Source organism: Oncorhynchus mykiss, chromosome 24, assembly GCF_013265735.2.
Source record: "Oncorhynchus mykiss isolate Arlee chromosome 24, USDA_OmykA_1.1, whole genome shotgun sequence".
Classification (NCBI taxonomy): domain Eukaryota; kingdom Metazoa; phylum Chordata; class Actinopteri; order Salmoniformes; family Salmonidae; genus Oncorhynchus; species Oncorhynchus mykiss.
The window spans coordinates 20,950,677-20,968,144 of NC_048588.1; the positions used below are offsets into that span (position 1 = coordinate 20,950,677).

Consider the following 17,468-nt stretch of genomic DNA (forward strand, 5'->3'; position numbering starts at 1 on the left):
AGGACTGGACCAAGGTGCAGCATGGTAAGCGTACATTTTCTCTTTATTCAAAAATTACACCGACAAAACAAAGAACAAAAACCAAACCGTGAAGCTTTGTGCTATGTGCCCTGAACAAAGACAAAGTTAACTTCCCACAGAACAGGTGGGGGAAAAGGGTACCTAAGTATGGTTCTCAATCAGAGACAACAATAGCTGTCCTTGATTGAGAACCATACCAGGCCAAGACATAGAAATATAACATAGAAAAAAGAACATAGACTACCCACCCCAACTCACGCCCTGACCAACCTGACCAACACAAAGACATAAAAAGAAACTAAGGTCAGAACGTGACATGCCCTTACAAAGGATCCCAATTTCAAACTCTCCAAAAAAGTGTTTAACATTTTTAAAAACAAGCAATAATGAATACTGACTGAAAAAATATCCAATACCACTCTCTGACTTTAAAGAATATTTCTCTCAAAACTAGGAGATTTGGTCAACATTGGCAGATTTGTCTAAAATCCTAAATGAATCATTAATGTTACCTTTATTTATTTAACTCGGCAAGTCAGTTAAGAACAAATTCTTATTTTCAATTGACAGCCTAGGAACAGTGGGTTAACTGCCTGTTCAGGGGCAGAACAACAGATTTGTACCTTGTCAGCTCGGGGGTTTGAACTTGCAACCTTCCGTTTACTAGTCCAGTGCTCTAATCACTAGGCTACCCTGCCGCCCCTGCCGCAGGGACAGCTTCACCATCAGGACACCTTCTTCATGTCCTCATTACCTGTAGTGCAACATGACAACTCATGGTCTGTAAAGTTCTCTCCTTTTGATAGATTTAAACAAACAATATTAAAATCACCATTGTCACAATCATAAACTGTCAACTCCATCTGCCAAATAGATTAAGATAGGACATTATATGATTAGGTTTTAGAGTCATAAAGAAACTGAGGATAAACTTTGCATATTACTTGATTGAAGAAGAAATATTTTATTTTTGTCAACTCCGTAAAACATCAACTCCGTCAGATTTTTGTCTAAAGTCTACTTCGTCAGAGTGCTGAAAGATCTGACAGAATGGTTATATTTTTTACAAGTGTTTGTATTAAACATTTATTTTTAGAGGCTGTTTTGAGTATTTGTTGTCAGCCTTGCCAATGGCTTGTCAACTCACTGATGGCTAAACCTCTTAATATCGATCTTTATGTCAATATTCAGAAAAAAATATTTTAACATTGTTGCAACATATGCTTAAACTACTGACTTATTTGCTGTGTTAGACCTAAGGGTTATTGTTTGCTTCTAAATGTTGTTTTATGTTCTGAATCTAGAAAAACATGTCAAAATGCTAACGAAATTAGCCGTGGAGCATTATCATATCATATTTGAATAATCTAATGTTAGAATTAAACAATCAAGGCCATTATTTAACACTTGTTGGATAATAAATATTTGTCTGACGGAGTTGACATCAATCCAGTTGCATTTTATAAAACAATTAAAGAATTAGGATGTTGTTCCTTTACATGGTGTGATAGCTGATACTTTTGTCTATCAAAATATATAATTCAAATGTTATTAATTTTCAATATCTTGATATTTTTGATCTGGTAAGAATAACATCCTTGTAAATAGTCATTGGACACCACCTGTCTGTTGTGCTCTGTGTGCTGGAGGTTGTATGAGGTCAGCTTGCTAGTTGCTTTCCTCACTGCGGTGCTGATCAGAACGACAACCCCGACTAACAAAATCAAGCCCAGCAGAACTCCCAGGACTATGGTCGCCACTTTCCAGCCTTCTCCCGGGGCCGTTGATATCTGGGAAACTCCTACAGGGAAAAACAAATGTTTGGTCAATGTCTGTAAGTAACTACTGAAAGGACAATATTAGATAAGCAGCATCCCACATAAAATAAAACAGAAGAAATTAGTGAAACCACAACTAAGTCACATACATTAATTGAACAAAACAAACACCATCGCTATGTAATGCCAATTCACACAAAAAAATTATATGTTTTAAACATACTTTTCAAGGTAGTTATGGCGGTTATGTCCAGGTGTTTACAGATAGTGTCCTGTAGAGCAGTCTGGAGAGCTCTTTCATCAGTGTAAATATTCTCATTAAAACCACACATCATCCTAACTACCACACTACCCCTCTGAAAGCCCACCACTGTCATGTCAAAGGATGGCTCTGACAGAACACACCGTATTCTGGGGACAACCTGGATTTAAAAAAATTGTAAAGTAGATGTCTACATCCATTTTGAAGCAGAGGACGTTAGTGTACCTATGCACAGCTTCCCAGGATTAACAGGATTCTGATCTATCAAACCAGGATAGCAGCTACACTGCTGGCTGCCTCCAGGACCAACCACACACAGAGCAAGTGATGAACACAAAGCTTTGCATGGATCTGCACCTGGAGTGATATTTCCTACAAAATAGTGAGTAAATACTGCTTAACTGGAGGTACTTACTAGGGTATTACAGGGTAATAACAAATGCTATTCCACTGGTAATTACTCTTGTACAAAGTACTTATTTAATGTAAAGTGTAGCGCACATTTCAAGCAACAAAGTTTTCTTACTCTTGCAGTCAGTACCCGGTACGGTTGGGTTTTCGTCGTAGAATCCTGCCTTACATTCACATGTATGTGAAGGTCCCTCTCTGACACAGCTGGCATTTTTTGAGCATGTGTAACTGCCTCTTTGACAGATATCTGCCTCTGTAATGAAGTAATGAATGAAGTTACTAAAAGCCACTAAATACACATGGCGATATGATAACCACCTGGTGTGAATATAGACTTGTTTTATACCTAGATATACAAATCTATCATTCAATTGATCCAAAGCGTCAATATTTCTGTTACTTCTTAAATATTTATTCCAAAATCACTTGTTTTATTAACTAGCATAGAAAATATCATTGTACGTAGTTATTGGAATTGAACCTTTTACAGAGGTGATATTAAGATCCACTCCGAGTGCAGATGATTTCAGCGCATTGATGACGCTGTTCTGCACGTCAGAGGTTAACAGGTTGACCTCCAGAGCAGTGACCAGATCAAAGTCAACGATCACACTTCCTCTGCGAACACCAGTCACAACAATCACCATTTCTTTATCTCTGATAAGGTCCTGGTATTCTTTCGGGAGATTGTTTTCAACCTTTAAAGAAATATGTGCATTTAAATCATACAGGGTTACATTATATGACTCAAATGAAAAAGCAATTATAAAAAATGCTTAGTGAATACTTACTTACCTGCATGGTGAAATTTGTCACAAAGTCTTTGTAAAGTTTGCTGGATTGATTTGTATAATCAGACACAAAATCTCTGCCTGGAATTCGAGTGAAAGATTCATAGACCTTTCCAGCTTTTGGAGAAAAAAGATAAATTAACATTCACCAAAAGAAATGTCCCATTGTACTAATTTGATCTATGTATTTTTTTTTAACAAAAGTAGGTTCTTAGTGAATTTAAGCAGATTACTTGAAAACATTTTGACATACCAGTGATTATGTTTGCTGAAATGTATTTCTTGATACTGCAGGATAAGTACTCAATAATCAGAGTGTACATGGTTCCAGGAGTAAGGTCTGAGAAAACAGCTTTGGTGGCTGAGGTCTCACTCTGGCTTGAGTTGGAACCAGACTCCAGCTTCACTTTGTACTGTATCTGCTGGTCCAGGTTAATACCTGTCCAACTCACACTGATTAACTTACTGGTGATATTCTCCAGCCTGATGACATTCACCAGAGTTTCTGACACTGAAAACAAATGACAATAAATAAAGGTCAAATAATTCTGTGTATGTACAGCAATATTTTCACACATTTCAATAGTCGTTGGTATCAATTTGTAAGTTAAAAAATAAATAATTCTATACTATGTCTACTACTTTTGTTATTAAGAATGATATGTTTTATGTTATTATGTTATTATCTTATGATGGTTTTTGAGAATGAGTGCATATAATCTTACCGCATTCTGCAACAGTGGTTTTCATTGTTGTCACCAAAGTAGTGTCTCTGAAAGTTAGTCCCTGTGAGGGAGTTGAGGGAGTGGATACTGCTACAAATGTTGAGGTTCTTGTTATTACTGTAGTAGTACCACTTGTTGATGGCATTATTGGTCTTAGAGTAGTGACATCACTTGTGACTGTCGATGTAGCAGTGGGAGTTGTGGCATCACTTGAAGTGACTGTGGATGTAGTTGAGGGAGTGGTGGCATCACTTGAAGGGACTGTTGATGTAGTTGAGGGAGTGGTGGCATCACTTGAAGTGGATGTTGATGTAGTTGAGGGAGTGGTGTCTTCACTTGAAGTGACTGTAGATGTAGTTGAGGGAGTGGTGGCATCACTTGAAGTGGATGTTGATGTAGTTGAGGGAGTGGTGGCATCACTTGAAGTGACTGTAGACGTAGTTGAAGTAGTGGTGGTATCACTTGAAGTGACTGTAGACGTAGTTGAAGTAGTGGTGGCATCACTTGAAGTGGATGTTGATGTAGTTGAGGGAGTGGTGGCATCACTTGAAGTGACTGTTGATGTAGTTGAGGGATTGGTGGCGTCACTTGAAGTGACTATTGATATAGTTGAGGTGGTGGTGGCATCACTTGAGGTGACTGTTGAGGGAGTGGTGGGATAACTGGAAGTGACTGTTGATATAGTTGAGGTGGTGGTGGCATCACTTGAGGTGACTGTTGAGGGAGTGGTGGCATAACTTGAAGTGACTGTTGATGTAGTTGAGGGAGTGGTGGCATCACTTGAAGTGACTGTAGATGTAGTTGAGGGAGTGGTGGCATCACTTGAAGTGACTGTTGATGTAGTTGAAGGAGTGGTGGCATCACTTGAAGTGACTGTAGATGTAGTTGAGGGAGTGGTGGCATAACTAGAAGTGACTGTTGATGTAGTTGAGGGATTGGTGGTGTCACTTGAAGTGACTATTGATATAGTTGAGGTGGTGGTGGCATCACTTGAGGTGACTGTTGAGGGAGTGGTGGCATCACTTGAAGTGACTGTAGATGTAGTTGAGGGAGTGGTGGCATCACTTGAAGTGACTGTTGATGTAGTTGAAGGAGTGGTGGCATCACTTGAAGTGACTGTAGATGTAGTTGAGGGAGTGGTGGCATAACTAGAAGTGACTGTTGATGTAGTTGAGGGATTGGTGGTGTCACTTGAAGTGACTATTGATATAGTTGAGGTGGTGGTGGCATCACTTGAGGTGACTGTTGAGGGAGTGGTGGCATAACTAGAAGTGACTGTTGATGTAGTTGAGGGATTGGTGGCGTCACTTGAAGTGACTATTGATATAGTTGAGGTGGTGGTGGCATCACTTGAGGTGACTGTTGAGGGAGTGGTGGCATAACTAGAAGTGACTGTTGATGTAGTTGAGGGAGTGGTGGCATCACTTGAAGTGACTGTAGATGTAGTTGAGGGATTGGTGCCATCACTTGAAGTGACTATTGATATAGTTGAGGTGGTGGTGGCATCACTTGAGGTGACTGTTGAGGGAGTGGTGGCATAACTAGAAGTGACTGTTGATGTAGTTGAGGGAGTGGTGGCATCACTTGAAGTGACTGTAGACGTAGTTGAGGGAGTGGTGGCATCACTTGAAGTGGATGTTGATGTAGTTGAGGTGGTGGTGGCATCACTAGAAGTGGGTTTTGATGTAGTTGAGGGAGTGGTGGCATCACTTGAAGTGACTGTTGATGTAGTTAAGGGAATGATGCTATCACTTGTAGTGACTGTTGATGTCATTGAGGGAATGGTGGCATCACTTGAAGTGACTGTTGAGGGAGTTAAGGGACTGATGCTATCACTCTTAGTGACTGTTGATGTTGTTGAGGGATTGGTGGCATCACTTGAAGTGACTATTAATATAGTTGAGGTGGTGGTGGAATCACTTGAAGTGACTGTTGATGAGGTTGAGGGAGTGGTGGCATCACTTGAAGTGACTGTTGATGTAGTTAAGGGAATGATGCTATCACTTGTAGTGACTGTTGATGTCATTGAGGGAATGGTGGCATCACTTGAAGTGACTATTGATATAGTTGAGGTCGTGGTGGTGGTGGCATCACTTGAAGTGACTGTTGAGGGAGTGGTGGAATCACTTGAAGTGACTGTTAATATAGTTGAGGGAGTGGTGGAATCACTTGCAGTGGGTGTTGTTGTAGTTGAGGGAGTGGTGGCATAACTAGAATTGACGGTCAATGTAGTTAAGGGAATAATGGCATCACTTGTAGTGACTGTTGATGTTGTTGAGGGATTGGTGGCATCACTTGAAGTGACTGTTGAGGGAGTGGTGGCATCACTTGAAGTGACTATTAATATAGTTGAGGTGGTGGTGGAATCACTTGAAGTGACTGTTGATGCAGTTGAGGGAGTGGTGGCATCACTTGAAGTGGGTGTTGGTGTAGTTGAAGGAGTGGTGGAATCACTTGAAGTGTCTATTAATATAGTTGAGGTGGTGGTGGAATCACTTGAAGTGACTGTTGATGCAGTTGAGGGAGTGGTGGCATCACTTGAAGTGGGTGTTGGTGTAGTTGAAGGAGTGGTGGCATCACTTGAAGTGACTGTTGAGGGAGTGGTGGAATCACTTGAACTGACTGTTGATATAGTTGAGTGAGTGGTGGAATCACTTGAAGAGGGTGTTGGTGTAGTTGAGGGAGTGATGGGATCACCTGATGTGACTGCTGATGTAGTATCAAATGGTGTGACAATTGATGTAGTTGAGGCAGTGGTGCCATCACTTGAAGTGACTGTTGATGCAGTTGAGGGAGTGGTGGCATCACTTGAAGTGACTGTTGATGTAGTTAAGGGAATGATGCTATCACTTGTAGTGACTGTTGATGTCATTGAGGGAATGGTGGCATCACTTGAAGTGTCTATTGATATAGTTGAGGTAGTTGTGGTGGCATCACTTGAAGTGACTGTTGAGGGAGTGGTGGAATCACTTGAAGTGACTGTTGAGGGAGTGGTGGAATCACTTGAAGTGACTATTAATATAGTTGAGGTGGTGGTGGAATCACTTGAAGTGACTGTTGATGCAGTTGAGGCAGTGTTGGCATCACTTGAAGTGGGTGTTGGTGTAGTTGAAGGAGTGGTGGAATCACTTGAAGTGACTGTTGATATAGTTGAGGTGGTGGTGGCATCACTTGAAGTGACTGTTGATGTAGTTGAGGGATTGGTGCCATCACTTGAAGTGACTATTGATATAGTTGAGGTGGTAGTGGCATCACTTGAGGTGACTGTTGAGGGAGTGGTGGCATAACTAGAAGTGACTGTTGATGTAGTTGAGGGAGTGGTGGCATCACTTGAAGTGACTGTAGAAGTAGTTGAGGGAGTGGTGGCATCACTTGAAGTAGATGTGGATGTAGTTGAGGGAGTGGTGGCATCACTTGAAGTGACTATAGATATAGTTGAGGTGGTGGTGGCATCACTTGAGGTGACTGTTGAGGGAGTGGTGGGATAACTGGAAGTGACTGTTGATGTAGTTGAGGTGGTGGTGGCATCACTTGAAGTGACTGTAGAAGTAGTTGAGGGAGTGGTGGCATCACTTGAAGTGACTGTTGATATAGTTGAGGTGGTGGTGGCATCACTTGAAGTGACTGTAGATATAGTTGAGGTGGTGGTGGCATCACTTGAGGTGACTGTTGAGGGAGTGGTGGCATAACTAGAAGTGACTGTTGATGTAGTTGAGGGAGTGGTGGCATCACTTGAAGTGACTGTAGACGTAGTTGAGGGAGTGGTGGCATCACTTGAAGTGGATGTTGATGTAGTTGAGGGAGTGGTGGCATCACTTGAAGTGACTATAGATATAGTTGAGGTGGTGGTGGCATCACTTGAGGTAACTGTTGAGGGAGTGGTGGGATAACTGGAAGTGACTGTTGATGTAGTTGAGGGAGTGGTGGCATCACTTGAAGTGACTGTTGATGTAGTTGTCGGAGTGGTGGCATCACTTGAAGTGGATGTTGATGTAGTTGAGGGAGTGGTGGCATCACTTGAAGTGGATGTTGATGTAGTTGAGGGAGTGGTGGCATCACTTCTAGTGACTATTGTCATAGTTGAGGGAGTGGTGGCATAACTAGAAGTGACTGTTGATGTAGTTGAGGGATTGGTAGCGTCACTTGAAGTGACTATTGATATAGTTGAGGTGGTGGTGGCATCACTTGAGGTGACTGTTGAGGGAGTGGTGGCATAACTAGAAGTGACTGTTGATGTAGTTGAGGGATTGGTAGCGTCACTTGAAGTGACTATTGATATAGTTGAGGTGGTGGTGGCATCACTTGAGGTGACTGTTGAGGGAGTGGTGGCATAACTAGAAGTGACTGTTGATGTAGTTGAGGGATTGGTGCCATCACTTGAAGTGACTATTGATATAGTTGAGGTGGTGGTGGCATCACTTGAGGTGACTGTTGAGGGAGTGGTGGAATCACTTGAAGTGACTGTTAATGTAGTTGAGGGAGTGGTGGAATCACTTGCAGTGGGTGTTGTTGTAGTTGAGGGAGTGGTGGCATAACTAGAATTGACTGTCGATGTAGTTAAGGGAATAATGGCATTACTTGTAGTGACTGTTGATGTTGTTGAGGGATTGGTGGCATCACTTGAAGTGACTGTTGATGCAGTTGAGGGAGTGGTGGCATCACTTGAAGTGACTGTTGATGTAGTTAAGGGAATGATGCTATCACTTGTAGTGACTGTTGATGTCATTGAGGGAATGGTGGCATCACTTGAAGTGACTATTGATATAGTTGAGGTCGTGGTGGTGGTGGCATCACTTGAAGTGACTGTTGAGGGAGTGGTGGAATCACTTGAAGTGACTGTTAATGTAGTTGAGGGAGTGGTGGAATCACTTGCAGTGGGTGTTGTTGTAGTTGAGGGAGTGGTGGCATAACTAGAATTGACTGTCGATGTAGTTAAGGGAATAATGGCATTACTTGTAGTGACTGTTGATGTTGTTGAGGGATTGGTGGCATCACTTGAAGTGTCTATTAATATAGTTGAGGTGGTGGTGGAATCACTTGCAGTGGGTGTTGTTGTAGTTGAGGGAGTGGTGGCATAACTAGAATTGACTGTCGATGTAGTTAAGGGAATAATGGCATTACTTGAAGTGACTGTTGATGTAGTTGAGGGAGTGGTGGCATCACTTGAAGTGGGTGTTGGTGTAGTTGAAGGAGTGGTGGAATCACTTGAAGTGACTGTTGTTATAGTTGAGGTGGTGGTGGCATCACTTGAAGTGACTGTTGATGTAGTTGAGGGATTGGTGCCATCACTTGAAGTGGGTGTTGGTGTAGTTGAAGGAGTGGTGGAATCACTTGAAGTGACTGTTGATATAGTTGAGGTGGTGGTGGCATCACTTGAAGTGACTGTTGAGGGAGTGGTGGAATCACTTGAAGTGACTGTTGATGTAGTCGAGGGAGTGATGGCATCACTTGATGTGACTGCTGATGTAGTATCACTTGGAGTGACAATTGATGTAGTTGAGGCAGTGGTGCCATCACTTGAAGTGGGTGTTGAGGGAGTAGTGGCATCACTTGACACGGATGTAATGTATGTGACAACTGTGAATTAAAACAACAACAATGTATCTATTTGAAGAGAGTCGCACACTCTATATATAAATTGGGTAAAAAAACAACGTTTCGGCATCACTGTGCCTTCTTCAGGGTAATTCATGAATGCTTGAAACAGGTTGTGTAGACAAACAGTGCAATTATTGCAACCAATGACAATAGTGAGGGGCGTGTCATTATTATTAGGTTGATTAGTATGAATTAAGTGTTATTGTGACATGTAATCTCTTAGTTCAGCCATAATGCATAATAAGCATCATCAACAGGGGGAACATGTTGGGTGTACGCTGATAAGCTGGATAAATAATAGAAACAATAGTACAACCCCCCCCCCCCCCCCCCCCCTTAGCCCTCAGAACAGCCTCAATTTGTTGGGGTATGGACTAAACAAGTTGTCAAAATGCTGGCCCATGTTGACTCCAATGCTTCCCACAGTTGTGTCAAGTTGGCTGAATGTCCTTTGGGTGGTATACCATTCTCAATAGACATGGGAATCTGTTGAGCATGAAAAACCCAGCAGCGTTGCAGTTCTTGACACAAACCGGTGCGCCTGGCACCTACTAGTAAACCCTGTTCAAAGGCACTTCAATCTTTTGTCTTGCCCATTCACCATCTGAATGGCACACATACACAATCCATGTCTTAAGGCTTAAAAATCCTTCTTTAACCAGTCTTCTCCCCTTCATCTACACTGATTGAAGTGGATTTAACAAGTGACATCAATAAGGGATCATTGCTTTCACCTCGATTCAGCTGGTCAGTCTATGTCATGGAAAGAGTAGGTGTTTTTAACGTTTTGTACACTCAATGTAGTATATTAACCATGACAAAAACGTCACACTGCTCTTTACTTTTTAAATGTCATTCAAATACTTAGCATTAGTTCATTTTAAACTGCTTTGACCTCAGACAGGAACGACTGAAGTGCCTCTAAGTCAGTTATGTGGTTTATGACAGTGGAAAGCTGAGTCATAAACTATAGTCTACTTAAAGTTTATCACCTAGGAAACAACTGGGTTAAAGTTAGCAGTTATCTAATTAAAAGCTTCATGAAACCATACATAATAAAACATGTACCAAAATTTAACAGAGATCTATTATTTTTTACACATAAGGTCTCTATTTTATTATTTTGTAATCCGTGTCATCATGCTGTCGATTTATTCAGTAATAAGTTCAAGTAATAAGGAAAGGATGGACAACAAAAACGTTTCGGTTCCAGCTACTATGCGACATAATTAAATCAGTGGTACTTACATAACATAAAGGCAACCTTGATAAGCCAAGTGGATATTCTTTCTTGCATTTTAAAAATATATATTTTTCTTTCCCAGGCACATCTCCTTTTAACCCAGCCCAGGTAGCCTGCTATGTGATGTGAGGCAGAGATGCAAAAGCAAGGTGTGTATGGCAATCTGTTTTGTTTGGAACAACCCATTTTGCTCTCACATTCAAGTATAACCTGTAGGATGGATCAGGGAAGTGTTGAATTCACAAAGAGACCTTTGATATGTTATGGCAGGACTGAGGGTAGAACACCATGGTAGCCACAGTTGGTCATTCATTAGAAACTTTGCATGATGCAACTCCTGGTAAAAACATGGATGGAAATATTAAAACAGGCTGCTTACAAAAACACTCAACCTCAGCTTTGCATATTGTAGACCGTGCCAGCATCCCAGAGTCACCTCTCCACTGTTGACGTTGAGACTGGTGTTTTGCGGGTACCATTTAATGAAGCTGCCAGTTGAGGACTTGCAAGGCATCTGTTTCCCAAGCTAGACACTCTAATGTACTTGTCCTCTTGCTCAGTTGTGCACCAGGGCCTTCCACTCCTCTTTCTATTCTGTTTAGGGCCAGTTTGCGCTGTTCTGTGAAGGGAGTAGTTAGTACACAGCGTTGTACGAGATCTTCAGCTTCTTGGCAATTTCTCACATGGAATAGCCTTAATTTCTAAGAACAAGAATAGACTGACGGGTTTCAGAAGAAAGTTCTTTGTTTCTGGCCATTTTGAACCTGTAATCGAACCCACAAATGCTGATGCTCCAGATACTCAACTAGTCTAAAGAAGGCCAATTGTATTGCTTCTTTAATCAGAAGAACAGTTTTCAGCTGTGCTAACATAATTGCAAAAGGGTTTTCTAATGATCAACTAGCCTTTTAAAATGATAAACTTGGATTACACAACATGCCATTGGACCACAGGAGTGATAGTTGCTGAAAATAGGCCTCTGTACGCCTATGTAGATGTAAAAAATGTGTTGTTTCCAGCTACAATAGTCATTTACAACATGAACAATTACTACACTGTATTTCTGTTCTATTTGATGTTATTTTAATGGACAAAAACAAGGACATTTCTAAATGATGCCAAACTTTTGTAAGGTAGTGTACATGTACTGTAAAAGTATTTTGTAGTGTAACTATCAATTTTAATGTTCCAATTATTCCAGCTCCAAACTATTTCAATGACTGATTACTAATTAAACAAGGGTATTGGTGGAGCAATCATGCTAACTGGTAGAGAGAAGTTGTTGTTTTGTTCGACACAGCAAATCCTTTAACAGATCACCTTGAAAAGGCTCCTGAACACAATATCCCTGATGGTGTTACTATAGGAGAGTGGGAAAAGTGATAATTATACTGATTTAAAAATAATCACAATATGATAATGATCATGCATTTTTTATTTAACCTTTATTTAACCAGGCAAGTCAGTTAAGAACAAATTCTTATTTACAATGACAGCCTAACCCAGACCAATGGTGCACTACCCTATGGGACTCCCAATCACAGCCAGATGATATTCAGCCTAGATTCAAACCAGAGACTGTAGTAACACCTCTTACATTGAGATGCTGTGCCTTACACTGCTGCGCCACTCGGGAAACATGAAATCAAACACCAAGAGGCAAAATCATTTTTCTAGTTGGATATAGTCAGCAAAGGGCTCTCAATAGACATATTTTCACATAGGCTACCGGTAATGTAGTTGGAAGCAAATTTGAGGAAGCTTTCAGAGACATTCATCTATGCCCATGTAGGACACAGTCCACAGTGTGGCAGTCAAAGTAATTTTCATCACTCTTTGTGCCTACAGGGGCATTAAATGGATACTTCGGGTTTGTGGCAATGAAGCCCTTTATCTAGTTCCCATTTTTCTTGTAGACTTTCAGTCATTGCGCTAACGCTAACAACATTGGCTCGCGAAACTGCGTCTAACTTCCTTCATACAGGACACAGTGACATAAAAATGGTAGGCTATCCAAGAGTTCATCTGACTCTGTGGAAGTAGATAAAGGGCTTCAATGCCAAAATCCCATAATGGATCTTCCACTGGAGAACCACAGAAATGCATGGTTAAGAAATTATGTGAATATAATATCTTCATAGTAAAATTCACACTGCTCAGTGAAAAAAAAAATACATCTGGTGTTTTGTGGTTTGTGATGACACTAGATTAAGATCACACAACAGCACAATCATTTGCATGTTTGTTTTAATGGAAATGTTAACACTGGCACACAAAATGTACAGTCAAAGCCAGAGAAATAGTTTTACTGAATTGACATGAATCTCCTAATTGAGTCCACATTTCTATGCAGATTATTCCCCTGCTTTGTATTTGTTTGTATTCATTTGAGTTATTTTCTATATATTTTAGTATAGGCTACATTTCATGACTCGCATGTCATCAATTTTACTGCAGTGTAGAAGAAGAAGTTTAATGTGACCATGGCATCGAGAAACTGCGATGGATGATGAGGAGGAGACCTGGCTGATGACTGTGGCACGTTTTTGGAGCTTGGAAGATTGGAAGCTTGGAAAGTCCAGAGATAGCTAGACTAGTAAATTGGGCTAAGGAACAGAAGGTGGGTATTGGAGAAGCTGTACAGCAGATGAAGACGAGGCATAAGCATGGTGAACAGATGGACATGGTTGTGGACAGTGAGGAAGAAAGAGAAGAGCTGAGTCCAGTGGGCAGATGTGTGTTGAGGATGTGTATTCTGCTGTCTCTGAAGGCTCAGAAATTGAACCTGAATTATTTGAGGTGGGTGGCAGGTGTGGTGAAGAGCATCGCCCCGATGGTCATGCAAAGGATTATTCAGGCCCATTGGGAGTTGAGGTGGAGCAACTAAAATGTTTAATTCCCTGTGTGTGTGACGCTTGGTCGTTTGGTGCAACACAGACCCAGTGGCAACCATGGTGAAACTGAGAAGACACTGTCTGTCCTTTTGAATTTAGAGTCTTTACCTGATAAAGTCATATTAGAATATGTCAGTTATCCAGTGAGAGCTTTTGTGCCGAACGCACTAAGGTGTTTCAGATGCCAAGCTTATGGTCATGTTGCAGCAGTGTGTTGGAGGGAGGTTCTGAGATGTGAGAAGTGTGCAGGAGGGCATGGGACAAATGAATGTGTAGTATGGAATAAACAGTGTGCGTCAATTTCGCTGGGGATCAGAAGTGTCCGGTGCGAGAGAGACCGAGGTTGAGGTTGCCAGGGTCAGAGTAGAACAGAATGTGTCGTATGCTGAGACAGTGAAGAGAGTAGAGGATTATGTGGGTGGCCAAGGGTGAGTAGTAGGCCTAGGCCAATAAAGAGTGATACGAGTTTGTGCATCAGCAAGGTTGGCTTCTTAGAAGCACACAAGATCTCCCTCTTGTAGGATGTGATGATCTTCAGTCCTCTTTTGTCGGCTCAGCAAGGTAGGTTGGTACTCACAGCTCCAGCTAGACCAGAACTTGCTGGTGAGACTCTGCACTTGTCTTCACTGGCTCTTGAAGATATCTGTCAGTATAAATCTCCAGGAGGAGTGGGTGAACCAACCTTTAGGGTAAGTAGCATAGCAGGAGTCAGGATGAATGGGGAGTCTGGATTGGTGAAGACAGGAACGAGAGGTCTGGCGTTGATTACAGCTGTGACCTCAGCCATAGGGATGCACAGGACTTTGTGTGAGAAGTGAAACAACTTGTTTTGTAGCAGCATGGAGTTGAGGATTCTGTGTGCCACCCCAATCATGTGGTCCCAGGCACCTACAATGTGTGAAGAGTGAGGAGAGTTGACTTCCCATGTACAGCCTTGTTCACTGAGGTAGTTCTGGACACCAGGCCTCTGATGTTTCTCCTTTCCGAGTTCCAACTTCTTACAGTCCCCTATGAAGTTTGTTCCACAATCTAATCTTTGCTTTTTTTCTGGTCTACAGATGGCAAAGAAACTCCTGAGAACATTGATGTATCTGGAGGTGTCCATGGACTCGATGACTTTGATGTGCACTGCCCTAGTGCTCATGCAGGTGAACAACATCACCCAGCTTTGCGTTGAACTTGACCTCTTCTGGTACGGCGAATGGTGACTGTCCAAAAGCCAAAGACATCCAACCCCAAGTATATGAAGGGAGGGGTTGTCTTGAGGCTTTCGGGAGGAAGGTCTGCCATTCTCTGTTGTTCATTTTCCTACAGAGCTTCCACTATGTGACACACTTGTGTAGTGCAGAGCTGATGAGCCTCTTACCCCCAACGATCCACAGGCCTGCTGCTTGGACTGCTGCTCCTGTGAAGTGGCGGCCCTGATGTTTCACCTGTTCATGGTAGTGCCGTACTAGCAGTGTAGATATGTGGTTGTGTCTTGATAGGATGAAGGGACTTTTTCTCACTACTGTCCAGCTGTGCATGTTTCAGACGGCCTCCTATTCTGATGAGACCTTCGTCCAGGATGGGATTCTGCTTTGTGAGTCAACTGCTCTTAAGAAGGTCTCTTTTCTCTTCAAATGCAGTGAACTCCTCAGAGTAGATTTCTTTTTGATCTGACCTGATGATGACTTTCTTGGCTTGAGACAGCTCTTCTGGAGTCCGAGTTTGTTGCGCTGATGCCAGCCTATGCATTTGTTCAGTTGGCCCATCGAGTCGGACTGAAACGGCTCTCAGTAGTGAATTCCATGTGGAGAAGTGCTCAAAGCGTTCTGATGTAAGTTTTCTGTATCTGGTTTGCGTGATGAGGCTTGTTACCAGGGGCGGAATTCGACATCCAAGCCTGGACTGACCAGCTCGAACACTTGTGTCTTTGGCTGAGCATGATCAGGTTTGTACAGGAATACTGGTCCTGTGAACCATGATGTACTGGTGAGATGGGAAGTGGGAACTGACCTTGAGGTGTGGTCAATGGGATTGTGTTCTGTAGGTACGTAGTGCCACTGTTCCGGCCATGTTGATGGTCAGATGTGTTGGACTCTGTTGTGCACATACAGATAGCATTTAGTCTCATTGTATATGTACCTGAGGATTACTTTGCTGTAACAGTATAAATTGATGGTGTCTGGTTTGAGGTCTGTTTCATCTAGCATGAGCGCTGCCATTTCTACTACCAACACTGCTCCACATAGTTTGAGCCGGGGTATAGTAGGATCAGACTGAGGGATTAGCCTGGCTTTCCCTAGAATGAAGCCCACATCTTGGAAGTATCTAAAAACACTCATATGTAGCTCTGTGTGTTTCTATTTGAGAGGGAGTTTGTGGTGTAGGTGTGTGGGATATGAAGTTGCTTCAGATCCTGTAGTGAGTCCCTCCATGCTTCCCATTCTTTCAGCTTTTCTTCAGAGAGTGGTGAATCCCAATCACAAGTGTCTGAGGAGAGTTCCCTGTATGGTTCCCGGAGCTACCAGGCTGAGAGGGTCGAAGAGGCTATTTACTGTTGACAGGCCTCAGCGACGCGTGAATGCTATGTCATTGACTGATGCTCTGAAGGTAAAGGGGTCCTTGGTTATTTTCCAGCATAATTCAAAACTGTGTTGCATGTGCGTGGTTTCTCCTCCGAGCCCTAGGTCTTTAATGCCCTCGGCATGATCTTCTGGGGGGGAATGCTTCCATCATGGTTGCACTGTTCAATGCGAACTTGCGCAGTCGTATGTTTAACACTGCTAGTTATGTTTGTGTTCTCTGTAACAAGCCGATGGCCTCTGTATCTGTGGGCAGAGACTTGAGCCCATCCTCGACATAGAAGACTCTCAACAAATTGTCGGGTGCCTGCCCCATGGTCCTGTTCACCTTCTTGTGTAGCTCGCCTGAGCCTGTATATGGCGACGGCAGTAGATGGGCTTTTGCCGAAGACGTGGAATCTTCATCCTGTACTCGATGATGTCTTTTTGTGACATTGTTTTCTCAGTACCAGAGGAATCTCAGGTAGTTTCTGTTATCTTCTCTCACAATGAAGAAATTTAACATCTGCTGGATGTGTGCTGTTATTGCTACAGGTTCTTTCCTGAAGCGGTTTAGAACTCCCAGGAGGCTGTTGTTTAGGTCTGGGCCTGTGAGCAGCACATTGTTGAGGGAAAGACTATACTGCTGTGTACTGCAGTCAAAAACCACCCTGATCTGGCTTGGTTTTTGTGGATGGTAGACCCCAAAGTTTGGCAGGAACCAACACTCATCTCCATCATTCAGTCAGATAGCCAAGATAGCTAAGTGATCATTTTCCGGTTCGATGTAAGTTCAATACGGATATGTGCATGCAGAATAGAGACAATAACATGAGGTGGCGCTTTGAGAAAGCTAACTGGAAGATGGGCGGGACAAAAGTTATCAATGGAGGAGTCTGTGAATGAGTGCGCTGAGGCAGTAACGTCTGTAATTATAACAGCTGCAGATGTGATTGTTCCAGTGGGTGCAGGGGGAAGAAGATGGTGGGTGGTGCCATGGTGGACAGATGAGTGCTCAAAGGTGGTGCAGGAAAGGGATATAGCTCCACGGGCACTTAAGAATGGATTGACAGAAACGGAGTATCAAAGAAAGAGAGCAATGGCGAGAAGAACGATTAACAAAAAGAAAAGGAAGAAATTAGGGGACGTCTGAATAACTGGATTATGAACTTCCTGTTTGATCGGGTCATACAGGGTGT

The 17,468-nt window shown here is 42.4% G+C and overlaps 1 protein-coding gene across 1 annotated transcript; it reads right to left on the reverse strand.

Annotated features, from left to right (window-relative positions):
* Positions 1 to 241: 241 nt before the first annotated feature.
* On the reverse strand, positions 242 to 10,965 carry LOC110503987 (mucin-2). The gene is made up of 7 exons (XM_021582701.2): positions 10,835 to 10,965; positions 3,989 to 9,565; positions 3,517 to 3,774; positions 3,268 to 3,380; positions 2,954 to 3,170; positions 2,588 to 2,725; positions 242 to 1,822 (listed from the first exon to the last, which is right to left on the reverse strand). Exons 1-7 carry the CDS (start codon positions 10,881 to 10,883, stop codon positions 1,563 to 1,565), a joined length of 6,612 nt encoding a protein of 2,203 aa, XP_021438376.2. The 5' UTR covers positions 10,884 to 10,965; the 3' UTR covers positions 242 to 1,562.
* Between the last annotated feature and the right edge of the window lie 6,503 nt (positions 10,966 to 17,468).

Excerpts from the sequence above, each read along its gene's own strand:
- LOC110503987 (XM_021582701.2), bottom strand. The coding sequence starts at position 10,883 with ATGCAAGAAAGAATATCCACTTGGCTTATCAAGGTTGCCTTTATGTTA. Across the intron at positions 3,775-3,988 it reads AACCACTGTTGCAGAATGCG|TGTCAGAAACTCTGGTGAAT; the intron begins GTAAGATTATAT and ends ATTTGTTTTCAG. Across the intron at positions 3,171-3,267 it reads TGACAAATTTCACCATGCAG|GTTGAAAACAATCTCCCGAA; the intron begins GTAAGTAAGTAT and ends ATTTCTTTAAAG.